This window comes from Carcharhinus amblyrhynchos, unplaced genomic scaffold, assembly GCF_965287045.1.
Source record: "Carcharhinus amblyrhynchos unplaced genomic scaffold, sCarAmb.v2.hapA scaffold_811, whole genome shotgun sequence".
In the NCBI taxonomy this organism is placed as follows: domain Eukaryota; kingdom Metazoa; phylum Chordata; class Chondrichthyes; order Carcharhiniformes; family Carcharhinidae; genus Carcharhinus; species Carcharhinus amblyrhynchos.
In genome coordinates this window covers 32948-60000 of record NW_027650551.1, presented here as the reverse complement: position 1 = coordinate 60000, position 27053 = coordinate 32948, and the positions used below count along the sequence as shown (strand labels likewise).

At 49.1% G+C, this 27053-nt stretch overlaps 1 protein-coding gene across 1 annotated transcript; it reads left to right on the top strand.

The window, feature by feature from the left end:
* The first annotated feature begins 12987 nt into the window (after positions 1-12987).
* On the top strand, positions 12988-26830 carry rnaseka (ribonuclease, RNase K a). The gene is made up of 3 exons (XM_080184597.1): positions 12988-13129; positions 24138-24217; positions 26635-26830. The coding sequence occupies exons 1-3, from the start codon at positions 13052-13054 to the stop codon at positions 26777-26779; spliced, it is 303 nt and encodes a 100-aa protein (XP_080040723.1). The 5' UTR covers positions 12988-13051; the 3' UTR covers positions 26780-26830.
* The last annotated feature ends 223 nt before the right edge of the window (positions 26831-27053 follow it).

Below are 27053 nucleotides of genomic sequence, written 5' to 3'. Positions count from 1 at the left end.
TGCTAAATTGTCCCTTAGTGTCCAAAGATGTGCAGGTTAGGTGGATTGGCCATGCTAAATTGCCCCTTAGTGTCCAAAGATGTGTAGGTTAGGTGGATTGGCCATGCTAAATTGTCCCTTAGTGTCCAAAGATGTGTAGGTTAGGTGGATTGGCCATGCTAAATTGTCCCTTAATGTCCAAAGATGTGCCGGTTAGGTGGGTTGGCCATGCTAAATTGTCCCTTAGTGTCCAAAGATGTGTAGGTTAGGCGATTGGCCATGCTAAATTGCCCCTTAGCGTCCAAAGATGTGCAGGTTAGGTGGATTGGCCATGCTAAATTGTCCCTTAGTGTCCAAAGATGTGCAGGTTAGGTGGATTGACCGTGCTAAATTGCCCCTTAGTGTCCAAAGATGTGCAGGTTAGGTGGATTGGCCGTGCTAAATTGCCCCTTAGTGTCCAAAGATGTGCAGGTTAGGTGGATTGGCCATGCTAAATTGCCCCTTAGTGTCCAAAGATGTGCAGGTTAGGTGGATTGACCGTGCTAAATTGCCCCTTAGTGTCCAAAGATGTGCAGGTTAGGTGGATTGGCCATGTTAAATTGCCCCTTAGTGTCCAAAGATGTGCAGGTTAGGTGGATTGGCCATGCTAAATTGCCCCTTAGTGTCCAAAGATGTGCCGGTTAGGTGGGTTGGCCATGCTAAATTGTCCCTTAGTGTCCAAAGATGTGTAGGTTAGGCGATTGGCCATGCTAAATTGCCCCTTAGCGTCCAAAGATGTGCAGGTTAGGTGGATTGGCCATGCTAAATTGTCCCTTAGTGTCCAAAGATGTGCAGGTTAGGTGGATTGACCGTGCTAAATTGCCCCTTAGTGTCCAAAGATGTGCAGGTTAGGTGGATTGGCCGTGCTAAATTGCCCCTTAGTGTCCAAAGATGTGCAGGTTAGGTGGATTGGCCATGCTAAATTGCCCCTTAGTGTCCAAAGATGTGCAGGTTAGGTGGATTGACCGTGCTAAATTGCCCCTTAGTGTCCAAAGATGTGCAGGTTAGGTGGATTGGCCGTGCTAAATTGCCCCTTAGTGTCCAAAGATGTGCAGGTTAGGTGGATTGGCCATGCTAAATTGTCCCTTAGTGTCCAAAGATGTGTAGGTTAGGTGGATTGGCCATGCTACATTGCCCCTTAGTGTCCAAAGATGTGCAGGTTAGGTGGATTGGCCATGCTAAATTGCCCCTTAGTATCCAAAAATGTGCAGGTTAGGTGGATTGGCCATGCTAAATTTAAAGGGGGGATTAGCAAGGTTAAATGTGGGGGTAGGGTCTGTGTGGGATTGTGGTCGGTGTAGCCTCGATGGGCCGAATGGCCTTTTTCACTGGAGGGATTGTATGATTCTGTGATGGAGAACATGCAAACTCTACAGAGAGAGAGAGAGATGTGAAACAGAGTTACAGTTTCTTTATTAGTGTGACAAATTGGCTTCCATTAACACTGCAATGAAGTTACTGTGAAAATCCCCTAGCCGCCACACTCCAGCGCCTGTTTGGGTAACACTGAGGGAGAATTTAGCCCGGCCAATGCACCCTAACCAGCACGTCTTTCGGACTGTGGGAGGAAACCGGAGCACCCGGAGGAAACCCACGCAGACACGGGGAGAATGTGCAGACTCCACACAGACAGTGACCCGAGCCGGGAATCGAACCCGGGTCCCTGGCGCTGTGAGGCAGCAGTGCTAACCACCGGGCCACCATGCCGTCTCAGTTGCTATGCTGAGACAAAGCGAATAAAGTGGGAATGGGCTGGAGTGTAAACGCCATCTGTTTGGCGGCATCTGAGTTGTAAAACTTAATCAAATTCACAGGAGGGTGACTCAGCGTCTCCGCAACACAGCGACCGCGTTGACACTCATTTCCCGGGACATCTTTGGACACTAAGGGGCAATGTAGCATGGCCAATCCACCTAACCTGCACATCTTTGGACACTAAGGGGCAATTTAGCATGGCCAATCCACCTAACCTTCACATCTTTGGACACTAAGGGGCAATTTAGCATGGCCAATCCACCTAACCTGCACATCTTTGGACACTAAGGGGCAATTTAGCACGGCCAATCCACCTAACCTACACATCTTTGGACACTAAGGGGCAACTTAGCATGGCCAATCCACCTAACCTGCACATCTTTGGACACTAAGGGGCAATTTAGCATGGCCAATCCACCTAACCTGCACATCTTTGGACACTAAGGGGCAATGTAGCATGGCCAATCCACCTAACCTACACATCTTTGGACACTAAGGGGCAATTTAGCATGGCCAATCCACCTAACCTACACATCTTTGGACACTAAGGGGCAATTTAGCATGGCCAATCCACCTAACCTACACATCTTTGGACACTAAGGGGCAATTTAGCATGGCCAATCCACCTAACCCGCACATCTTTGGACACTAAGGGGCAATTTAGCATGGCCAATCCACCTAACCTGCACATCTTTGGACACTAAGGGGCAATTTAGCATGGCCAATCCACCTAACCTGCACATCTTTGGACACTAAGGGGCAATTTAGCATGGCCAATCCACCTAACCTGCACATCTTTGGACACTAAGGGGCAATTTAGCATGGCCAATCCACCTAACCTGCACATCTTTGGACACTAAAGGGCAATTTAGCATGGCCAATCCACCTAACCTACACATCTTTCGACACTAAGGGGCAATTTAGCATGGCCAATCCACCTAACCTGCACATCTTTGGACACTAAGGGGCAATTTAGCATGGCCAATTCACCTAACCTGCACATCTTTCGACACTAAGGGGCAATTTAGCATGGCCAATCCCCCTAACCTACACATCTTTGGACACTAAGGGGCAATTTAGCATGGCCAATCCCCCTAACCTACACATCTTTGGACACTAAGGGGCAATTTAGCATGGCCAATCCACCTAACCTGCACATCTTTGGACACTAAGGGGCAATTTAGCATGGCCAATCCACCTAACCTGCACATCTTTCGACACTAAGGGGCAATTTAGCACGGCCAATCCACCTAACCTGCATAATCCTGTTGTAGTGGACTTGCCAAATTTCCTTCACCTTCTGAGAAAGTCGAGGCATTGGTGGGCTTTCTTAACTACAGTGTCGGCGTGGGGGGTGACCAGGACAAGTTGTGAACCTTTTCAAAGTTTACTTCTGAGTGTCACAAGTCGGCTGACGTTAACACTGCAACGAACATACTGTGTAAAGCCCGCAGGGTGTTGGCGAGCTGGACAGCTAAAAACCTGAAGCTCTCGACCGTTTCCAGTTCATCCCCGTTGGCGTCGACAGGGTCACGTCCTCCTGACGTCAATGACTATCCCCTCCGTTTAACGTGAGACCTCGCAGGAAACCATCACCCAAAACCCCCCCCCACTGCAAGATTCCTTCCCACTGTAGAAATTCCACAAGGCCGCAAGATTTTGCTGAATCTGTAAACGTTGCAAGAACACACACTATCTCTCCGAAAGAACAAAGGACACTACCTTTCTTATCTCTTCCATTTTATTGAGCTATGCTCAACAATAAATAATTTAATTAGATTTTTGTCGGCAGGCTTTTGATACTGTTGGAATTCATTTTATTGTCAGTGTGTGTCACTGCTGGACAAACACGGCAACAGAATATATTTTTTAATTTATTTATCCATGGGCGTCACTAGTTAAGCCCAACGTTATTGCCCATCCCTCATCGGCTCTTGAGAGTGTGGTATGTTTGCCTCCTTCTCCAACCCACTGAAGTCCCTGTTACAGAAACATAGGAGCAGGAGGAGGCCATCCAACCCTTCGTGCCTGTTCTACCGCCGTTCATCGAACTCATGGCCCATCGCCCAACTCAATAGCCTCATCCTGCTTTTTTGCATTTATTGGGAGAGGGATTGAATTTCGGAGCCGTGAGGTCAAGTTGCAACTGTACAAAACTCTGGTGCGGCCGCACTTGGAGTATCGCGTACAGTTCTGGTCGCCACATTAGAAGAAAGATCATAGAAATCGTAGAACTCTACAGTGCAGAAAGAGGCCCTTCGGCCCATCGAGTCTGCACCGAACACAATCCCACCCAGGCCCTACCCCCATATCCCTACATATCATACCCACTAATCCCTCTAACCTACACAACCCAGGACACTAAGGGGCAATTTCTTACCACGGCCAATCCACCTAACCCGCACATCTTTGAACTGATGTGGAGGCATTGGAAAGGGTGTAGAGGAGGTTTACCAGGATGTTGCCTGGTATGGCGGGAAGGTCTTACGAGGAAAGGCTGAGGGACTTGAGGTTATTTTCGTTAGAGAGAAGAAGGTTCAGAGGTGACCTAATTGAGGCGTACAAGATGATCCGAGGGTGGACAGTGAGAGCCTTTTCCCTCGGATGGTGACGGCTAACACGAGGGGACGTAGCTTTAAATTGAGGGGTGGTAATTATAGGACGGATGTCAGAGGTAGGTTCTTTACTCAGAGGGTAGTAAGGGCGTGGAATGCCCTGCCTGCAGCAGTTGTGGACTTGCCAACTTTAAGGGCGTTCGAATGGTCAGTGGATGGGCAAATGGATAATAGTTGAGGTTAGAGGGTCATTAGATTGGTTCCACTGGTCAGCGCAACATCGAGGGCCGAAGGGCCTGTACTGCGCTAGAATGTTCTATGTTCTAAGCTTTCTCCCCATAACCTTTGATCCCATTCGCCCCAAGTGCTATATCCAGCCGCCTCTTGAATACATTCAATGTTTTGGCATCAACTACTTCCTGTGGGAATGAATTCCACACCGGGTGAAGAAATGTCTCCTCATCTCTGTCCCTAAATGGTCTACCCCCAATCCTCAGGCCTGGTTCTGGACTCCCCCCTCACCACGGGGAACATCCTCCCTGCATCTCCCCTGTCTAGTCCTGTTAGAATTTTATAAGTCTCTATGAGATTCCCTCCCCCCTCTGAACTCCAGGGAAAACAATCCTAACCGAGTCAATCTCTCCTCATACATCAGTCCCCGGGATCAGCCTCCAGAGCGAGAACATCCCTCCTCAGAAATGGAGACCAAAACTGCACACAATACTCGAGGTGTGGCCTCTCCAAGTATCATTGCAACAACACATCCCTGCTCCTGTACCCCAAACCTCTCGCCATGAACATCCCATTTGCCTTCTTTACCCCATGCTGCACCTGCACGCTGACCTTCAGCGACTGGCGCTCAAGGACACCCAGGCTCACCACTCTTTGGGTGAAGAAATGTCTCCCCCACCTCCGTCCACTCACATTTGGAAACAAATGGCCTCATTAGTGATGGTTTTGTGAAGGGGAGGTCATGCCTCACGAACTCGCTTGAGTTTTTCGAGGAAGATGATAGCTGAGGGAAAAGCAGTGGATGCCGTTTATATGGACTTCAGTGAAGCTTTTGACATGGTTTGAAGGGTGAAATCACATGGGGTCAGAGAGAACTGTCAAGATGGATTCAGAACTGTCTTGGCCGTAGAAGACAGAGGGCAGAAGCAAAGAGGTCCATTTCTGAATGGAAGGCTGTAACTAGCGGTGTTCCACAGGGATCAGCTCTGGGACTCTATTGTTCGTCGTATAGATGAATGATTTGGAGGACAATGTACCTGGTCTGATTACTGAGTTCGCAGGCAGTACAAAAATCGGTGGAGTTGAGTGGAGTGAAGAGGATGGAGGAGGGAATGAAGGTGAGTGGAAAAGCAAATTGCGCGGAGGGTGTGGAAAGTCTGCAGAGGGATCTGGATAGGCTGAGCGAGTGGGCGAGGACCTGGCAGATGGAGTCCAATGTTAGCAAGTGTGAGGTTATCCACTTTGGCAGAAATAATAGTCGGAGGGATTATTATTTAAAAGGCGAAAAGCTGCAGCATGTTACGGTGCAGAGGGACCTGGGCGTCCTTGTGCATGAGTCGCAAAAACCCAGTCTGCAGGTGCAGCTGGTGATCAAGAAGGGAATGGGATGCTGGCCTTTATAGCGAGGGGGATAGAATATAAAAGTAGGGAGGTCTTGCTGCAACTGTACAGGGCACTGGTGAGGCCGCAGCTGGAGTACTGTGTGCAGTTTTGGTCGCCGCACTTGCGCAAGGATATTTTGGCCTTGGAGGGAGTGCAGAGGAGGTTCACTAGGCTGATACCAGAGATGAGGGGGTTGAACTATGAAGAGAGGCTGAATAGACTGGGTCTGTACTCGTTGGAGTTTAGAAGGATGAGGGGGGATCTTATAGAGACGTATAAGATAATGAAGGGGATGGATAGGGTAGAGGTAGAGAGATTCTTCCCGCTTAGAAAGGATAGCAGGACGAGAGGGCACAGCCTCAAGGTAAGGGTTTAGGCAGTTTAGAATGGAGTTGAGGAGGAACTTCTTCACTCAAAGGGTGGTGAATCTCTGGAATTCTCTGCCCGTTGAAGTGGTGGAGGTTACCTCACTAAATATATTTAAGTCACGGGTAGATAGGTTTCTGATAGACAAGGGAATTAAGGGGAGAAAGCGGGAAAGTGGAACTGATCCACTTCAGATCAGCCATGATCTTATTGAATGGCGGGGCAGGCTCGAAGGGCTAGATGGCTGACTCCTGCTCCCATTTCTTATGTTCTTAGGGAAAAGGTGAATGCATCTTGCATCTGAAGAGAAAGGGTTAATGGATTTTGGACCTAGCATGTATCACAAACACAACCCTTCATCAAGACTGAACTTTCTTTACCTTAGCTGTAATATAAGTTATTTCGTACATGCTTTGCCTCTCATTTTTATAAAGACAGATCGTTTAATGTGGCTGTTATTTTGTCAACCTCACCTATTTGTGTTAGTGGGACATCGTTCCACAGATGGTAGTTTACGATACTGGCTATCGACAGCTGCTGATGGTAGATCGCGATACTGGCTTTTAACAGGGAAACTCCGTTCTGGAACAGCCGCTATCGCACAAGTAACTTCAAAGACAGGGATGCCGATACTGCTACAGAAGGGTGGTTTCCTGTGTCCTGTCTGGAATTCCTGATTATCTCTGGGGCTGCGTCAGATGTGGATGTGCCGGCATTAGACTGGGGTAAACACAGTAAAAAGTCTGACAACACCAGGTTTTAGTCCAACCGATTTATTTGATAGTAAACTCACTAGCTTTCGAAGTTTCCCTCTTCGTCAGGTGAATGGAGAGTTCTGGCCTCAGACAGAGCATATAAAGCACAGACAGTTTAGAGATTACTGATTAGAATGCGAATCTTTACACCTAACCTGCTGTTCAAGTCTTAAAGTGGCCGACAATGTGAGTGGAAGGAGCACTGATCACAGGTTAAAGAGATGTGTATTGTCTCCAGACAGTACAGTAAGTGAGGTTTTGCAAACCCAGGCAAGTCACGGGGGTTACAGATAGTGCGACATGAACCCAAGATCCCTGTTGAGACCGTCCTCATGTGTGTGGAACTTGGCTATCAGTCTCTGCTCAGCAACTCTGCGCTGTCGTGTGTCGTGAAGGCCGCCTTGGAGAATGCTTACCCGAAGGTCAGAGGCTGAATGCCCGTGACCACTGAAGTGTTCGCCAACAGGGAGGGAACAGTCTTGCCTGGTGATTGTCGAGCGATGTTCATTCATCTGTTGTCGTAGCGTCTGCATGGTCTCCCCAATGTACCATGCTTCGGGACATCCTTTCCTGCAGCGTATCAGGTAGACAATGTTGGCCGAGTTGCAAGAGTATTTACCGTGTACCTGGTGGATGGTGTTCTCACGTGAGATGATGGTATCCGTGTCGATGATCCGGCATGTCTTGCAGAGGTTGTGTGGTGTTGTGGTCACTGTTCTCCTGAAGGCTGGGTAGTTTACTGCGAACAATGGTCTGTTTGAGGTTGTGTGGTTGTTTGAAGGCAAGAAGTGGGGGTGTGGGGATAGCCCTGGCGAGATGTTCGTCTTCATCAATGATATGTTGAAGACTCCGGAGAAGATGTCGTAGCTTCTCCGCTCCAGGGAAGTACTGGACGGCGAAGGGAACTCTGTCCACTGTGTCCCGTGTCTGTCTTCTGAGGAGATCGGTGCGGTTTTTCGCTGTGGCGCATCGGAACTGCCGATCTATGAGTCGAGCACCATATCCTGTTCTTATGAGGGCATCTTTCAGGGTCTGGAGGTGTCTGTCACGATCCTCCTCATCTGAGCAAATCCTGTGTATACGGAGGGCTTGTCCATAGGGAATGGCTTCTTTAACATGTTTAGGGTGGACACACGCATCTCCATTAAGGACGGTCACCTCAGCACCTCACTGTACCGCAAGCCCACAGACACCCTCACAATGCTCCACTTCTCCAGTTTCCACCCTAAACATGTTAAAGAAGCCATTCCCTATGGACAAGCCCTCCGTATACACAGGATTTGCTCAGATGAGGAGGATCGTGACAGACACCTCCAGACGCTCAAAGATGCCCTCATAAGAACAGGATGTGGTGCTCGACTCACAGATCGACAGTTCCGATGCGCCACAGTGAAAAACCGCACCGATCTCCTCAGAAGGCAAACACGGGACACAGTGGACAGAGTACCCTTCGTCGTCCAGTACTTCCCCGGAGCGGAGAAGCTACGACATCTTCTCCGGAGTCTTCAACATGTCATTGATGAAGACGAACATCTCGCCAGGGCTATCCCCACACCCCCACTTCTTGCCTTCAGACAACCACACAACCTCAAACAGACCATTGTTCGCAGCAAACTACCCAGCCTTCAGGAGAACAGTGACCACAACACCACACAACCCTGTCACAGCAACCTCTGCAAGACATGCCGGATCATCGACACGGATACCATCATCACACGTGAGAATACCATCCACCAGGTACATGGTAAATACTCTTGCAACTCGGCCAACATTGTCTACCTGATACGTTGCAGGAAAGGATGTCCCAAAGCATGGTACATTGGGGAGACCATGCAGACGCTACGACAACGGATGAATGAACATCGCTCGACAATCACCAGGCAAGACTGTTCCCTTCCTGTTGGCGAACACTTCGGTGGTCACGGGCATTCAGCCTCTGACCTTCGGGTAAGCATTCTCCAAGGCGGCCTTCACGACACACGACAGCGCAGAGTTGCTGAACAGAGACTGATAGCCAAGTTCCACACACATGAGGACGGTCTCAACAGGGATCTTGGGTTCATGTCGCACTATCTGTAACCCCCGTGACTTGCCTGGGTTTGCAAAACCTCACTTACTGTACTGTCTGGAGACAATACACATCTCTTTAACCTGTGATCAGTGCTCCTTCCACTCACATTATCAGCCACTTCAGGTCTTGAACAGCAGGTTAGGTGTAAAGATTCGCATTCTAATCAGTAATCTCTAAACTGTCTGTGCTTTATATGCTCTGTCTGAGGCCAGAACTCTCCATTCACCTGACGAAGAGGGAAACCTCGAAAGCTTGTGCGTTTACTATCAAATAAATCGGTTGGACTTAAACCTGGTGTTGTCAGACTTTTTACTGTGTCAGATCCCAGGAAGGAAGAACTGGAGGCCCGGCAGGAATTGGAACTTTGAATCCTGCTGGAGCTCAGAATGTGGAAATACCCACTTGTGTTTGTGATCTCGGAGAAGTCTGGTAGTCTGGGCTGGAACCGGTTTCTCCCAAAGCTCTGGAATAAACACCAGTGCTTTGAAATAAAAACCGCCGTATTTGCACTCACTGTCTCAGAGGTATTATTTTACCTCCAACAGAGGGTACAGACTGTTTGGAGACTTGGGCGGAGAAAGGGCAGATGGAGCTTAATCTGGACAAGTGTGAGATGACGCATTTTGGAAGGCCCAATGCAGGTCGGAATGGTAGAACCCTTAGGAATATTGACAGGCAGAGGGATCCGGGCGTACATGTCCACCGATCACTGAAAGTTCAACGCAGGTGGAGAAGGTAGTCAAGAAGGCAAACGGCATGCTTGCCTTGATCAGTCGGGGCACTGAGTTCAAAAATTGGCAGGTCCTACTGCAGCTTGACAGAACCTTAATTAGGCCTCATTTAGAATATTGTGGAGAATTTTGGTCGCCCACGTTACCAGAAGGAGGTGGAGGCTTTGGAGAGGGTTACAGAAAAGATTTACCAGGATGTTGCCCTGGTATGGAGGGCATTAGCTATGAGGAGAGGTTGGAGAAACTTGGTTTGTTCTCAGTGGAGCGACAGAGGTTGAGGGGCGACCTGATAGAAGTCTACAAGGTTATGAGAGGCACGGACAGAGTGGATAGTCAGATGTTCTTTCCTAGGGTAGAAAAGTCAAGTATTAACGGGGGATATTGGTTTAAGGTGCGTGGGGAAAAGTTTAGAGGAGATATTAAGCTATGGAAAAGGTGCAGAGGAGATTTACAAGGATGTTGCCTGGATTGGGAGGCATGCCTTATGAGGATAGGTTGAGGGAGCTAGGTCCCTTCTCCCTGGAGAGACGAAGGATGAGAGGTGACCTGATAGAGGTTTATAAGAGGTATAGATAGGGTGGATTCTCAGAGGCTTTTTCCCAGGGCTGGAATGGTCGCTACGAGAGGGACACAGGTTTAAGGTGCTGGGGAGCGGGTACAGAGGAGATGTCAGGGGTAGGTTTTTCACTCAGAAGGTGGTGGGTGAGTGGAATCGGCGGTCGTGGTGAAGGCAAGTTCGATAGGGTCTTTTAAGAGATGAGTACATGGGACTTAACAGAATTGAGGGTTTTCGGTAAGCCTAGTAGGTAGGGTTATCATTGGCACAACTTGGCACTGCCAAGTAGGGTGGTGGAGGCAGACACGCTAGGCTAGTTTAAGGCTTACCTAGATAGGCACATGAGCAGTCTAGAGATGAAGGGATACAAAAGCTGTATAGGGCATTGGTGAGGCCGCAGCTGGAGTACCGTGTGCAGTTTTGGGCGCCGTACTTACGCAAGGATATTTTAGCCTTGGAGGGAGTGCAGAGGAGGTTTACTAGGCTGATACCGGAGTTGAGGGGGTTGAGCTATGAGGAGAGGCTGAATAGATTAGGCTTGTACTCGTTAGAGTTTAGAAGAATGAGGGGAGATCTCATTGAGACGTATAAGATGATGAATGGGATGGATAGGATAGAGGTGGAGAGACTCTTCCCGCTCAGGAAGGACAGTAGGACGAGGGGGCACAGCCTCAAGATAAAGGGGGGGCGGTTTAGAACGGAGTTGAGGAGGAACTTCTTCACTCAAAGGGGTGAATCTCTGGAATTCTCTGCCCGTTGAAATGGTGGAGGCTGCCTCGCTAAATATTTTTAAGACGCGGGTTGATGGGTTTTTGATAAGAGAGGGGATTAAGGGTTATGGGGAGAGGGCGGGAATGTGGAACTGAGCCACGACAGATCAGCCATGATCTTGTTGAATGGCGGGGCAGGCTCGAAGGGCTAGATGGCCTACTCCTGCTCCTATTTCTTATGTTCTCATTATGTTCTTATGTTCTTATATCCCCTCTCTGTACTGCCGTGATGTTTTCCTAATCAAAAGTGCCGCTCCCCCTCCTCTCTTACCTCCTGTTCCATCTTTCCTACAGCATCTGTACCCGGGAACATTGAGCTGCCAGTCCTGTCCTTCCCTTAGCCATGTTTCAGTAATTGCTATAATATCCCAGTTCCACGTACCCATCCATGCCCTGAGTTCCTCTGCCCTGCCCATCAGGCCTCTCGCATTGAAATAAATGCAGTGTAATCTGGACTTCCCTTGCTCTCTAACCCAACCTGTCTTCTGCATTGAAGAGATTCAGGGCTAGACTCCCACGTGCAGTCGCAGACGCACCTTGAGTATTGATGATACTACTTGAGTTAAATAACCCAATCCCTAAATGGGTGTACCTACAGTAGACGGACTACAGCAGGTCCAAGAAGGCAGCTCCATAGTCTTCAGAGCTCATGTTAAATTGCCCCTTAGTGTCCAAAGATGTGCAGGTTAGGTGGATTGGCCATGCTAAATTGTGCCTTAGTGTCCAAAGATGTGTAGGTTAGGTGGATTGGCCATGGTAAATTGCTTCTTAGTATCCAAAGTTGTGTAGGTTAGGTGGATTGGCCATGCTAAATCGCCCCTTAGTGTCCAAAGATGTGTAGGTTAGGTGGATTGGCCATGCTAAATTGCCCGAGTGCCCAAAGATGTGTAGGTTAGGTGGATTGGCCATGCTAAATTGTCCCTTAGTGTCCAAAGATGTGCACGTTGGGTGGATTGGCCATGCTAAATTGTGCCTTAGTGTCCAAAGTTGTGTAGGTTAGGTGGATTGGCCGTGCTAAATTGTCCCTTAGTGTCCAAAGATGTGCAGGTTAGGTGGATTGGCCATGCTAAATTGCCCCTTAGTGTCCAAAGATGTGTAGGTTAGGTGGATTGGCCGTGCTAAATTGTCCCTTAGTGTCCAAAGATGTGCACGTTGGGTGGATTGGCCGTGCTAAATTGCCCCTTAGTGTCCAAAGATGTGCTGGTTAGGGTGCATTGGCCGTGCTAAATTCCCCCTCCGTGTTACCCAAACAGGCGCCGGAGTGTGGCGACTGGGGGGATTTTCCCAGTAACTTCATTGCGGTGTTAATGTAAGCCTTACTTGTGACGCTAATAAATACGCTTTAAACTTAAATTCTCCCTCAGTGTGACCCGAACAGGCGCCGGAGTGTGGCGACTGGGGGGGGGATTTTCCCAGTAACTTCATTGCGGTGTTAATGTAAGCCTGACTCTTGACCAATAGGTGAACCCAAGACCCCCCCCCCCCCCTTTTCCACAAACCACCTTTAACCATCACATGATCACTGCCAACCCTCCTTGATCATGTGATCCAGTTGGCTGTCCCACTTCAGAGTGGGGGGGGGGGGAATCCTAGATTTAATTTGACAGGGATTTAAGAAAGGGAGAGATCTCTTGAAGCAAGTGAATTGTTGTTAAAACACTCTCTTCCTGTGAGATGGAGTGGGGCTGTGTTTTCCCCCTGCTGGTTTACTGGTGTCTCTGTGTGTGTGTTTGTGCCTCCTGTCCACCCCTCTCCTTGTTGCAGAGTGGTTGCTCCCTGAGCTTTGATACATTTCACAGTCAGCTGAGCAGTTTGTTACATTTCCAGGAAGTGCAGAGGTTCCTGTTGCTGGGTCTTGACATGGCATCTTTACTCTGCTGTGGGCCCAAGCTGGCAGCTTGTGGCATCGTGCTCAGTATCTGGGGCGTGATCATGTTGGTGAGTTCATTCCCTTTAACCCTGGGTCTGGGCACCCTGAATGAATTGGGCCCCCTCCCCCCTCTCTCTCTCTCTCTCTGTTTCTCCTCCTGGGCCTCAGGTCCATCTTTGCCTCTCCTTGCCTGCTGGGTTTCTCCTGGGGTGATGGGCTGAACCTGGGCAAAGCTGCAGAGCAAATAGGTCACCTGTGTAAACCCAGAAACAGTGTGTGAGTGTTTTAGAGAGAGAGAGAGGGGGTGGGGAGATCTGTGTATGTTTGTGTGGGTTAGAGAGGGAGAGAGAGATCTTTGTGTGTCTGCCTGTGGGTTAGAGGGAGAGAGAGATCTGTGCCTCTGTCTGTGGGTTAGAGAGGGAGAGAGAGATCTGTGCCTCTGTCTGTGGGTTAGAGAGGGAGAGAGAGATCTGTGCCTCTGTCTGTGGGTTAGAGAGGGAGAGAGAGATCTGTGCCTCTGTCTGTGGGTTAGAGAGGGAGAGAGAGATCTGTGCCTCTGTCTGTGGGTTAGAGAGGGAGAGAGAGATCTGTGCCTCTGTCTGTGGGTTAGAGGGAGAGAGAGATCTGTGTGTGTGTCTGTGGGTCAGAGAGGGAGAGAGAGAGATCTCTGTGTGTGTGTCTGTGGGTCAGAGAGGGAGAGAGAGAGATCTCTGTGTGTGTGTCTGTGGGTCAGAGAGGGAGAGAGAGAGATCTCTGTGTGTGTGTCTGTGGGTCAGAGAGGGAGAGAGAGAGATCTCTGTGTGTGTGTCTGTGGGTCAGAGAGGGAGAGAGAGAGATCTCTGTGTGTGTGTGTGTGTGTCTGTGGGTCAGAGAGGGAGAGAGAGAGATCTCTGTGTGTGTGTCTGTGGGTCAGAGAGGGAGAGAGAGATCTCTGTGTGTGTGTGTGTCTGTGGGTCAGAGAGGGAGAGAGAGATCTCTGCGTGTGTGTGTGTGTGTCTGTGGGTCAGAGAGGGAGAGAGAGATCTCTGCGTCCCTCTGTGGGTGGGTTAGCAGGGGACAGAGATCTCTGCGTCCCTCTGTGGGTGGGTTAGCAAGGGACAGATCTGTGTCTGTGTGGGTTAGAGGGGGAGAGATCTCTGTGTGTGTGTGACCAGGGGAATTTCATAATATTTTCCTTGCAATGTTAATGTAAGCCTAACTTGTGACGAATAAATAAACTTTAAATGTTTGGGGTTACGGGGATCGGACCTGGTTGGGATTGTGGTTGGTGCAGACTTAATGGGCTGAATGGCTTCCTGTGCTGTAAGGATTCTACGAAATAGTGACCCTTACTCGAGAAAGGCTATACTGGCACTGGAGGGGGGCGCGGAGGAGATTCACTCGGTCGATTCCGGAGTTGAGAGGGTTGGCTTATGAGGAGAGACTGAGTATAGAGTGGGGGTCTCCTCACTGGAATTCAGAAGAATGAGGGGGAGATCTTATAGAAACAGACAAGATTTTGAAGGGAATGGATAAGATAGAAGCTGGGAAGTTGGCGGGTGGAACTAGAACTGGGGGGCATGGCCTCAAAATGAGGGGGAGCAGATTTCGGACTGAGTTGAGGAGGAACTTCTTCACCCAAAGGGTTGTGAATCTGCCCTGCCCAGTGAGGCTACCTCACTGAATGTTTTTAAGGCAAGGATAGAGAGATTTTTGAGGAATTAAGAGTGAGCAGTAAGTGGAACTGAGTCCACGAAAAGATCAGCCATGATCTTATTGAATGGCGGAGCAGGTTCGAGGGGAAATCTCGGGAAAGTTGAGTGGTGTGGACTGATCACTCCCTGACTGGGTCCCGATCGCTGTTTACCGGGTTTAGCTGGTCTGGCCCCGTGCTGGCTGGACACCCCCTGGTTAGAACTGACCGGCTGTACTCCAGTGAATCGCTGCACCGTAGGTGTTTTGAAGCCAGCAGCTCCTGTGTACAACAACAACAATTAATGTTTGTATAGAGCCTTGAATACACCAATGTGCCCCGCGGAGGAATGTGGGCGAGAAATATTCAGCAGTGAGACGCAGAAGGGTTCTCTCTCTCTTGGAATCTCTACGGTACAGAAGGAGGCCATTTGGCCCATCGAGCCTGCACTGACCACAATCCCACCCATCCCTGTAATTTACCCTAGCAATTCCCCCCTTGACACTAAGGGGCAATTTAGCATGGCCAATCCACCTAACCTGCACATCTTTGGACACTAAGGGGCAATTTAGCACGGCCAATCCACCTAACCTGCACATCTTTGGACACTAAGGGGCAATTTAGCATGGCCAATCCACCCTAACTTGCACATCTTTGAACACTAAGGGACAATTTAGCATGGCCAATCCACCTAACCTGCACATCTTTGGACCCTAAGGGACAATTTAGCATGGCCAATCCGCCTAACCTACACATCTTTGGACGCTTAGGGACAATTTAGCATGGCCAATCCACCTAACCTGCACATCTTTGGACGCTAAGGGACAATTTAGCATGGCCAATCCACCTAACCTACACATCTTTGGACACTAAGGGACAATTTAGCATGGCCAATCCACCTAACCTACACATCTTTGGACACTAAGGGACAATTTAGCATGGCCAATCCACCTAACCTGCACATCTTTGGACGCTAAGGGACAATTTAGCATGGCCAATCCCCCTAACCTGCACATCTTTGGACGCTAAGGGACAATTTAGCATAGCCAATCCACCTAACCTGCACATCTTTGGACACCAAGGGGTAATTTAGCATGGCCAATCCCCCTAACCTACACATTTTTCGGAGGAAACCCACGCAGACATGGGGGCAGAACATTGCAAACTCCGCACAGGCAGTGACCCAAGCCGGGAATCGAACCCGGGTCCGCGGCGCTGTGAGGCAGCAGCGCTCACCCACTCTGTCACCGTGCCGCCGACCAGCCTGAGATAGGGAGGAGTCCTTTCTTGCCTTGGCTTTGTCCGATTTTGAGTTTTTTTTTAATTTGTGAAGCAGTTCCTCTTCCCCCAGTGCGACTCCCTCTCCTCTCCCCTCCTCACCCTACCCACATTCCCTCCATAGAGAGAGAGAGTTTCTCTTTGTTGTGTTTCTTGAACTGTGATCGCTACTCCGATGGTTGGGGTACGCAGTTGGTAGCAGTCGCTGCCTCCTGGGAGATGGGGTGGGGAAAAAGGCCAGCAACTAATAGGGAGGCAGATTGTTGTTTGGGTATGAATCGAGACAGACTCAGCGAGACCTCGGTGCCCTTGTGCACCAGTTGCTGAGAGTAAGCACGCTGGTACAGCAGGCAGTAGGGAAGGCAAGTTGCCCTTCATAGCACAAGGGAGTAGGGACGTGCCTTCAGGGAATAGAGCTGTTTTATTGCGGTTGTATTGCGGCTTCCAGAAGGCCTTTGACAGGGTGCTGCATAGGAGACCGTTAAATAAGTGCCCGTGGTGTTAAGGGTAAGATCCTGGCATGGATAGAGGATTGGCTGACTGGCAGAGAGTGGGGGTAAAGGAATCTGGACAGAGCAATGTGGACATTGCCGACTGGGCCATAATTTTGGATCTTGAATGCTTGAATCCGTCATCAAAGAAGAAATAGCGAGGCACCTGGAGAGGAATGGTTTGATCGAGCAGACGCAGCACAGATTCGTTAAGGGGAAGTTGTGTTTGATGAATTTATTGGATTTCTATGAGGATGTGACTGGTGTGGTAGACAGAGGGGAACTGGTGGATGTGGTGTTTCTCGATTTTCAAAAGGCGTTTGATAAGGTGCCGCACAAAAGGTTGCTGCAGAAGGTTAGGGTGCATGGAGTTGGGGGTAAGGTGTTAGTGTGGATAGAGGATTGGCTGTCTAATAGGAAGCAGAGAGTTGGTATCAATGGGTGCTATTCTGGTTGGCGGTTGGTGACTAGTGCCCCAGGGATCGGTGCTGGGGCCTCAGCTATTTACCTTTTATATAGATGATCTGGAGGAGGGGGCTGAGTGTAGGGTGACGAAATTTGCTGATCACACGAAGATGAGTGGAAAAGCAAATTGCGCGGAGGGTGTGGAAAGTCTGCAGAGGGATCTGGATAGGCTGAGCGAGTGGGCGAGGACCTGGCAGATGGAGTACAATGTTAGCAAGTGTGAGGTTATCCACTTTGGCAGAAATAATAGTCGGAGGGATTACTATTTAAAAGGGCGAAAAGCTGCAGCGTGCTACGGTGCAGAGGGACCTGGGCGTCCTTGTGCACGAGTCGCAAAAACCCAGCCTGCAGGTGCAGCAGGTGATCAAGAAGGCGAATGGGATGCTGGCCTTTATAGCGAGGGGGATAGAATATAAAAGCAGGGAGGTCTTGCTGCAACTGTACAGGGCACTGGTGAGGCTGCAGCTGGAGTACTGTGTGCAGTTTTGGTCGCCGCACTTGCGCAAGGATATTTTGGCCTTGGAGGGAGTGCAGAGGGAGTTTCACTAGGCTGATACCGGAATTGAGGAGGTTGGACTATGAAGAGAGACTAAATAGACTGGGTCTGTACTCATTGGAGTTTAGAAGGATGAGGGGGGATCTTATAGAGACATATAAGATAATGAAGGGGATGGATAGGGTAGAGGTAGAGAGATTCTTCCCGCTTAGAAAGGATAGCAGGACTAGAGGGCACAGCCTCAAGATAAGGGGGGGTGCTGTTTAGATCAGAGTTGAGGAGGAAATTCTTCACTCAAAGGGTGGTGAATCTCTGGCATTCTCTGCCCGTTGAAGTGGTGGAGGCTGCCTCACTGAATATATTTAAGACACGGGTAGATAGGTTTCTGATAGACAGGGGAATTAAGGGGAGAAAGCGGGAAAGTGGAACTGATCCACTTCAGATCAGCCACGATCTTATTGAATGGCGGGGCAGGCTCGAAGGGCTGGATGGCCTACTCCTGCTCCTATTTCTCCTGTTCTTCTGTTCTGTTTCTCAGGATGGTGGCCGGTGACTAGCGGTGTGCCTCGGGGGGTGGGGGTCAGTGCTGGGACCGCAACTCATGTCTCAGTTATACAAAACTCTGGTGCGACCGCGCTGGGAGTATCGCGTACAGTTCCGGTCGCCGCATTGTAGGAAGGATGTGGAGGCGTTGGAAAGGGTGCAGAGGAGATAGACCAGGATGTTGCCTGGTATGGTGGGATGGTCTTGAGGGGGGGACTTGAGGCTGTTTTCGTTGGAACGTAGACAAACTACAGCACAAACAGGCCCTTCGGCCCACAAGTTGCGCCAATGATATCCCTACCTACTAGGCTTACCTATAACCCCCAATTCTAAGTCCTGTGTACTCATCCAGAAGTCTCGTAAAAGACCCTATTGAATTTGCCGCCTCCTCCACCACCACTGATTCTACTCTTTAGGGAGAAGAATTTTAAGAGGTGACCTAATTGAGGCATACGAGATGATCAGAGGATTAGATAGGGTGGACAGTGAGAGCCTTTTTCCTCGGATGGAGATGTCTCGCATGAGGGAACGTAGCTTTAAATTGAGATATAGGACAGATGTCAGAGGTAGTCTCTTTAGGTTTCTAGAGGTAGGTTTCTGATAGACAGGGGAATTAAGTGTTATGGGGTGAAAGTGGAACTAATCCACTTCAGATCAGCCATGATCTTATTGAATGGCGGGGCAGGCTCGAAGGGCTAGGTGGCCGACTCCTGCTCCCATTTGTTAGGTTTACTCAGGGGTGGAATGCCCTGCCTGCAACTGTAGTGGACTCGCCAACTTTTAAGGGCATTTAAATGGTCATTGGATAAAGATATGGAAAATATTGGAGTAGTGTAGGTTAGATGGGCTTTAGGTTGGTTCCACAGGTCGGCGCAACATTGAGGGCCAAAGGGCCTGTCTGCGCTGTAATGTTCTAACTTTTCACAATATACATTGGGAGGAAGGAACTGTTACTAAGTTTGCAGACGATACAAAGATATGTAGAGGGACAGGTAGTATTGAGGAAGCAGAGGGGGGCTGCAGAGGGACTTGGACAGGTTGGGAGAGTGGGCAAAGAAGTGACAGATGGAATATAACGTGGGAAAGTGTGATGAAGGAGGAATGGAGGCATTGACTATTTTCCAAATGGGGAAATGCTTAGGAAATCGGAAATACAAAGGGACTTGGGAATCCTTGTTCAAGATTCTCTTAAGGTTAATGTGCAGGTTCAGTCGGCAGTTAGGAAGGCAAATGCAATGTTAGCATTCATGTCGAGAGGGCTAGAATAGAAGAGCGGGGATGTACTTCTGAGGCTGTATAAGGCTCTGGTCAGACCCCCATTTGGAGCAATTTTGGGCCCCGTATCTAAGTAAGGATGTGCCGGCCTTGGAAAGGGTCCAGAGGAGGTTCACAAGAATGACCCCTGGAATGAAGAGCTTGTCGTATGAGGAACGGGTTGAGGACTCTGGGTCTGTACTCATTGGGAGTTTAGAAGGATGAGGGAGAGATCTAAATGAAACTTACAGGATACTGCGAGGCCCTGGATAGAGTGGACATGGAGAGGATGTTTCCACTAGTGGGAGAAACTAGAACCAGAGGGTGCAACCTCAGGCTAAAGGGACGATCCTTTAAAACAGAGATGAGGAGGAATTTCGCCAGTGGGGAATCAATGGAACTCTTTGCCACAGAGCAGGCCAGGTCATTGAGTGCCTTTAAGACAGAGATAGATAGGTTCTTGATTAATAAGGGGATCGGGGGAAAAGGCAGGAGAATGGAGATGAGAAAAATATCAGCCATGATTGAATGGCGGAGCAGACTCGATGGACCGAGTGGCCTAATTTTGCCCCTGTGTCTTATAGTAGGAGAGACGAGGATCTGAGGGCACAGCCTCATTGAAATGTCAGAAGCAGGAGGAGGCTATTTGGCCCTTGGAGCCTGCTACGCCATTCATTTTTGATCATGGCTGATTATCGAATTCAATATCCTGATTTCCTGCCCCATGTCCCTCGATCCCTTTAGCCCCAAGAGCGATGTCTCTTTTTTTTTCCTGAAATCTCTGAACGTTTTGGCCTCCACGACTTTCTGTGGGAGTGAATTCCACACGTTCACCACCCTCTGGGTGAAGAAATTTCTCCACACCTATTGACGTTGTATATTAGTGATTTGGAAGAAGGAACTGAATGTGTTATCACTAAATTTTGTAGATGATACAAAGTTGGGTGGGAGGGTGACTTCTGAGAATTTGCATGTAGAGATAGGGGATGTTTTGCTGCGATTGTACAGCGTGTGGATGAGGCCATACCTGGAATACTGTGTGCAATTTTGCTTTCCTTATTTTATGGAATCCCTACAGTGCCGAAGGAGGCCATTCAGCCCATCGAGTCTGCGCTGGGCACAAACCCACACAGGCCCCATTCCCCATGCATTTACCCTAGCTCGTCTCCCTGCCACTAAGGGGCAATTTAGCAGGGCCGATCCACCTAAGCTACAAGTCTTTGGACTGTGGGAGGAAAGCGGAGCACCCGGAGGAAACCCACGCAGACACGGGGAGAACATGCAAACTCCCCACACAGTGACCCAAGCCGGGAATCGAACCCCCCAATCCCTGGCGCTGTGAGGCAGCAGTGCCAGCCACCGTGCCGCACTATTATCGGAGGAAGGATGTCCTTGCTATAGAGGGAGTGCAGTGACGGTTTAGCAGGCTGATTCCTGGGATGGCAGGTCTGTCGTACGAGGGGAGACTCAGTTGGTTAGGATTATATTCCCTGGAGTTTGGAAGAGTGAGAGGGGAATCTCATAAAAACTTAGAAACAGGGTTAGACAGGGTAGATTCAGAAAAAATGCCCCCGATAGTTGGGGGGAGTCCAGAACTAGAGGGGTCAGAGTTTGAGGATGAGTTAGGACTGAGGCGAGGAGAAATGTCTTCACCCAGAGGGTGGTGAATGTGTGGAGGCCAAAACGTTGTGTGATTTTTGAGAAGAAATCAGATATCGCTCTTGGGGCCAAATTGGGGGAAGGGGATCAGGATATTGAATTTGATGATCGGCCATGATCAAAATGAACGGTGAAGCAGGCTGGAAGGGCCAAATGGCCTCCTCCTTCTAATTTCTATGTTTACCTCTTATCCTCAAACTCTGACCCCTAGTTCTGGACTCCCCCCACCACCAGGAATATTCTTTCTGAATCTCCCCTGTTAGAATTTTACAAGTCTCTATGAGATCCCCCTCTCGCTCTTCGAAACTCCAGTGAATATAATCCTAACCGGCTTAGTCTCTCCTCATATGACAGACCCAGGAATCAGCCTGGTGAACCCTCGCTGGGCTCCCTCTATAGCAAGGACATCCTTCCTCAGATAAGGAGACCAAAACTGCACACAATACTCCAGGTGTGGCCTCACCAACGCCCTGTACAATTGTAGCAAAACATCCCTATCCCGATACTCAAATCCTCATAGAATCCCTACTGTGCAGAAAGAGGCCATTTGGCCCATTGAGACTGTACTGACAATAATCTCAACCAGGTCTTATCCCCACATACTTACCCCGCTAATCCCTGTAACCTACACATTGAGGGGTAATCTAACACGGCCATTCTACCTAACCTGCACATCTTTGGACTGTGGGGAAAAAACCGGAGCACCCGGAGAAAACCCACGCAGATTTTGATTTGATTTATTATTGTCACATGTATTGGGATAGAGTGAAAAGTAATGTCTTCTTGCGCACTATACAGACAAAGCATACCTTTCATAGAGTACACAGGAGAGAAGGATTTGATTTGCTTTATTATTGTCACATGTATCGGGATACAGTGAAAAGTATTGTTTCTTGCGCACTATACAGACAAAGCATACTGTTCATAGAGCACATAGGGGAGAACGATTTGATTGTTGTCACATGTATTGGGATACAGTGAAAAGTATTGTTTCTTGCGTGCTATACAGACAAAGCATACTGTTCATAGAGTACATAGGGGAGAAGGATTTGATTTATTATTGTCACATGTATCGGGATACAGTGAAAAGTATTGTTTCTTGTGCACTATACAGACAAAGCATACCATTCATAGAGTACACAGGAGAGAAGGATTTGATTTGATTTATCATTGTCACATGTATCGGGATACAGTGAAAAGTATTGTTTCTTGCGCGCTATACAGACAAAGCATACCATTCATAGAGAAGGAAAGGAGCGAGTGCAGAATGTAGTGTTACAGTCATAGCTCGGGTGTAGAGAAAGATCAACTTAATGCGAGGTAGGTCCATTCAAAAGTCTGACAGCAGCAGGGAAGAAGCTGTTCTTGAGTCGGTCGGTACGGGACCTCAGACTTTTGTATCTTTTTCCCGACGGAAGAAGGTGGAAGAGAGAATGTCTGGGGTGTGGGGGGGTCCCTGATTATGCCGGCTGCTTTTCCCCGAGGCAGCGGGAAGTGTAGACAGAGTCAATGGATGGGAGGCTGGTTATGGGGAGAATGTGCGAACTCTGCACAGACAGTGACCCAAGCCAGGAATTGAGCCCGGGTCCCTGGCACAGTGAGGCAGCCGTGCTAATCACTGTGCTGCCCCCTTGCTCTGAAGACCAACATACCATTTGTCTTTTGGGGTGGCACACTGGTTAGCACTGCTGCCTCGCAGCGCCAGGGACCCGGGGTTCGATTCCCAGCTCGGGTCACTGTCTGTGCACAGTTTGCACATTCTCCCCATGTCTGCGTGGGTTTCCTCCGGGTGCCCCAGTTTCCTCCCACAGTCCGAAAGACGTGCAGGTTAGGGGTGCATTGACCTGAACAGGTGCCGGAGTGCGGCGACTAGGGGAATTTCACTAACTTCACTGCAGTGTTAACGTACACCTACTTGTGACACTAATAAATAAATTTAAAATTTTAATCTTTTTGACTGCCTGCTGCCTCAGAGTAAGAGTAGGTGCTCGATAGCTGGCACAAACACAATGGGCCCACTTCTGTGCCTTTTTAATGTCTGGGCATTGGCTTAAAACAGAGGGGGGGGCACCCTATCAAACTTCAGCCTGGCATCAGCCATGTTTCGCCATCTACAAGATAGAGGAACTTGCCAAGACTCCTTCGACTGCACCTTTCAAACTCAAGTTGTGATGCCTTGTTCTAGCCTACCCCACAAGAGGAAGTATCGCCCCCACACCCCCTCCCCTCCCTCCCCTCCCATTTCGACTGCATCCATGCCCCTCAGATCCTTGAAGTCTCGATAAGGTGACCTCTCATTCTTCTAAGCTCCAACGGGTACAAGCCCAACTCGATAAAAGATCGTGGATTCATAGAATCCTGACCAGTGCGGAAGGAAGGAGGCCATTTGGCCCATCAACTTTCTGCCAGAGTGTCTTGCCCAGCCTTTTCCCCTGCCCTGCAGTGTAACCCACACACTTACATTCTCTAATCCATCTTGCCACACCTAAGGCTCAATTTAGCCTGGCCATTCCGCCTAACCAGCATATCTTTGGACTCCAAGGGGCAATTTAGCATGGCCAATCCACCAAACCTGCACATCTTTGGACATCAAGGGGCAATTTAGCATGGCCAATCCCCCTAACCTGCACATTTTTAGTACGAAGGGTTAATTTAGCATGGTCAATCCACCTAACCTGCACATCTTTGGACACCAAGGGGCAATTTAGCATGGCCAATCCACCTAACCTACACATTTTTGGTATGAAGGGTTAATTTAACATGGCAAATCCATCTAACTGGCACATCTTTGGACACCAAGGGGCAACTTGGCATGGCCAATCCACCAAACCAGCACACCTTTGGACAGTAAAGGGCAATTTAGCACGGCCAACCCACCTAACCTGCACATCTTGGGACTGGAATGTCCTGGACTTTCTGCCTACAAGATGGACAATTTTAAATTGGATGGGTGCTTGAGGAAGGGACAGATCGGAAGGGTAAAGGGGGGCCGGTTGATTGCTCTCCGCCAACTCGATGGTGGTCCTCCTGTGCCCTAAGGGCTCTGATCAGATGTTGATGGGGGGAATGGCTGTAATGGGCTGACTCCTGAGCCCATTGGTTTGGGGGAGTAGTTGTGACGATGTCTGTGATGGTGGATCGGCAGGGGGGAGATAGTTTGCAGCGGTGTCCAGGGTGCCCCTGCTAACACATCTTGGCTTTTGTCCAACCCATTTCAGGTCCTTCTGGGAATCTTCTTCAACATCCATTCGGCCGTCCTGATTGAAGATGTTCCATTCACTGAGGCGGACTTTGAAGAGTAAGTTTGCATATAAACAGTTGCAACACATTAACTCTCGACTGAACTTGAGCTCTTAAACTGCGCTTTAACTGAACTTCAACTTTAACTATTGACTGAAAATAAATACTACCGGGTTTAGGAAAACTTTGGCCAAGAAATAAGTAGAATCTATCTTCTTCTTCTCTGAAGCATCCTTCAGGGCACAGATCTTCTTGCAGTGGTTTGTCTCTGAGTTATTGCTGCATCGGGGTGAGCACAGTCAGTAGTCTCTCAACACCAGGTTAAAGTCCAACAGGTTTATTTGGTAGCACGAGCTTTTGGAGCACTGCCCCTTCATCAAGTGATTATTGACTTCCACTGCCAAGTATCTTTGATTTGATTTATTATTAACATACATTATTAACATACATTATTAACATACATTATTAACATACATTATTAACATACATTATTAACATACATTATTAACATACATTATTAACATACATTATTAACATACATTATTAACATACATTATTAACATACATTATTAACATACATTATTAACATACATTATTAACATACATTGAAAAGTATTGTTTCTTGAGTGCTATACAGACAAAGCATACCATTCATAGAGAAGGAAAGGAGGGAGTGCAGAATGTCGTGTTACAGTCATAGCGAGGGTGTAGAGAAAGATCAACTTAATGTGAGGTAGGTCCATTCAAAAGTCTGACAGCAGCAGGGAAGAAGCTGTTCTTGAGTCGGTTGGTACGTGACCTCAGACTTTTCTATCTTTTTCATAGAACATTACAGCACAGTACAGGCCCTTCGGCCCTCAATGTTGTGCCGAGCTACGTCCAAACCCAAGATCAAGCTCTCCCACTCCCTATCATTCTGGTGTGCTCCATGTGCCTATCCAATAACCGCTTGAAAGTTCCTCAAGTGTCCGACTCCACTATCACAGCAGGCAGTCCATTCCACACCCCAACCACTCTCTGAGTGAAGAATCTACCTCGGACATCCCTCCCACCATGAACCTTTATAGTTAAGCCCCCTAGTAACAGCTACATCCACCAGGGGAAATAGAGTGGACGTGCAGAGACTATCTATCCCCCTCATCATCTTATAAACCTCTAAGTTGCCTCTCATCCTCCTCCGCTCTAAAGAGAGAAGCCCCAGCTCCCTCAACCTTTCCTCATAAGACCTACCCTCCAAACCAGGCAGCATCCTGGGAAATCTCCTCTCCAATGCTTCCATATCCTTCTCATAGTGAGGTGACCAGAACTGCACACAATATTCCAAATGTGGTCTCACCAAGGTCCACTATAGTTGCAGTGTAACCCCACGGCTCTTAAACTCAAACCCCCTGTTGATAAACGCCAACACACTATAAGCCTTCTTCACAGCTCTATCCACTTGAGTGGCAACCGTCAGAGATCTATGGATACGAACCCCCAAGATCTCTCTGTTCCTCCACATTCCTCAGAACCTTGCTGTTGACCCTGTAATCCGCATTCAAGTTTGTCCTACCAAAATGAATCGCCTCGCACTTATCAGGGTCAAACTCCATCTGCCACTTTTTGGCCCAGCTCTGCATCCTCTCGATGTCTCTTCACAGCCTGCGAGAGCCCTCCACCTTGTCCCGGACTCCACCAATCTTGGCGAGTAAATTTGCTGATGACGCCCACCCTTCAGCCCCCCTCTTCCATATGTTCACTGACAGATGTCAAAATGGAGGGGTGTGGGGGGGGGAGCAGGAGAGAGGGGGCAAGAAGGTGGAAGAGAGAATGTCCGGGGTGCGTGTGGGGTCCTTGATTATGCCGGGTGCTCTTCCCCGAGGCAGCGGGAAGTGTAGACAGAGTCAATGGATGGGAGGCTGGGTTGCGTGATGGATTGGGCTACATTCACCACCCTTTGGTAGTTCCTTGTGGTCTTGGGCAGAGCAGGAGCCCAGACCGAGCTGTGATACAACCAGACGTTCTCTCTTCCACTTTTTTCTGGGTTGTATCACAGCTCGGTATGGGCTCCTGCTTTTGCCAAGACCACAAGGAACTGCGAAGGGTCGCGAACGAAACCCAGTCCCGTCACACAAAACCAGCCTCCCATCCATTGTGGGGAGTGCAGACACAGTCAATGGATGGGAGGCCGGTTTGGTGTGACGGGACAGGGTTTCGTTCACGACCCTTTTGTAGTTCCTCGTAGTCTTGGCCAGAACAGGAGCTGAATCAAGCTGTGATGCATCCCCAATGGATTTGGAAGGGCTGGATGGCCTGCTTCTGGGCCTTGCGTTCTGGTTATGGTTGGCGGGGGAAAGAGGGGTGTAGAGTCTAGACCAAGTCTAGAGGGGATGGTTGGGTGGTGGGGGAAGGGGATGGGATGAGTGGCATCGATGTTGAAATTGCAGCTGGCTACTTGTGCCCAACTGAGTCTCTGTTTCTTGCCCTCTGCTGCAGTACGAGCCCCCCGCAGAGAATCTATCGACTCTACGAGCAGGTCAGCTACAACTGTTTCATCGCAGCCGGAATCTACATCGTCCTCGGGGGCTTCTCCTTCTGTCAAATTCGCCTCAACAAGCGCAAGGAGTACCTGGTGCGTTAGGCCAACCTGACCACCGACCTTTATTTATGTATCCTGTCTCTCTCTCTCTCCCCCCCCCCCGCCCCTTACCCCCATTTCATAAAACTGCTGTTACCATTTTTTGCTTCCAAATTTTCTGACGGAAATTGTACTTGAAGTTCAATCATTGGCAGGGGGGGGGTCTCTGAATAAATATTACAAGCCGTTTGTTTGCGACCTTCTGCGCAGATGGAATTGGAATGTTGGGAACCTTTTTTTGGGGAGAGATTCCACCCCCCCCGAGCCTCTCCTCCCC

What these genes read in the sequence shown, in the direction of transcription:
- rnaseka (XM_080184597.1), top strand. Translation starts at nt 13,052, where the DNA reads ATGGCATCTTTACTCTGCTGTGGGCCCAAGCTGGCAGCTTGTGGCATC. An exon ending in TCTGGGGCGTGATCATGTTG is followed by an intron (nt 13,130 to 24,137) that starts GTGAGTTCATTC and finishes AACCCATTTCAG; the next exon opens with GTCCTTCTGGGAATCTTCTT. An exon ending in ACTGAGGCGGACTTTGAAGA is followed by an intron (nt 24,218 to 26,634) that starts GTAAGTTTGCAT and finishes CCTCTGCTGCAG; the next exon opens with TACGAGCCCCCCGCAGAGAA.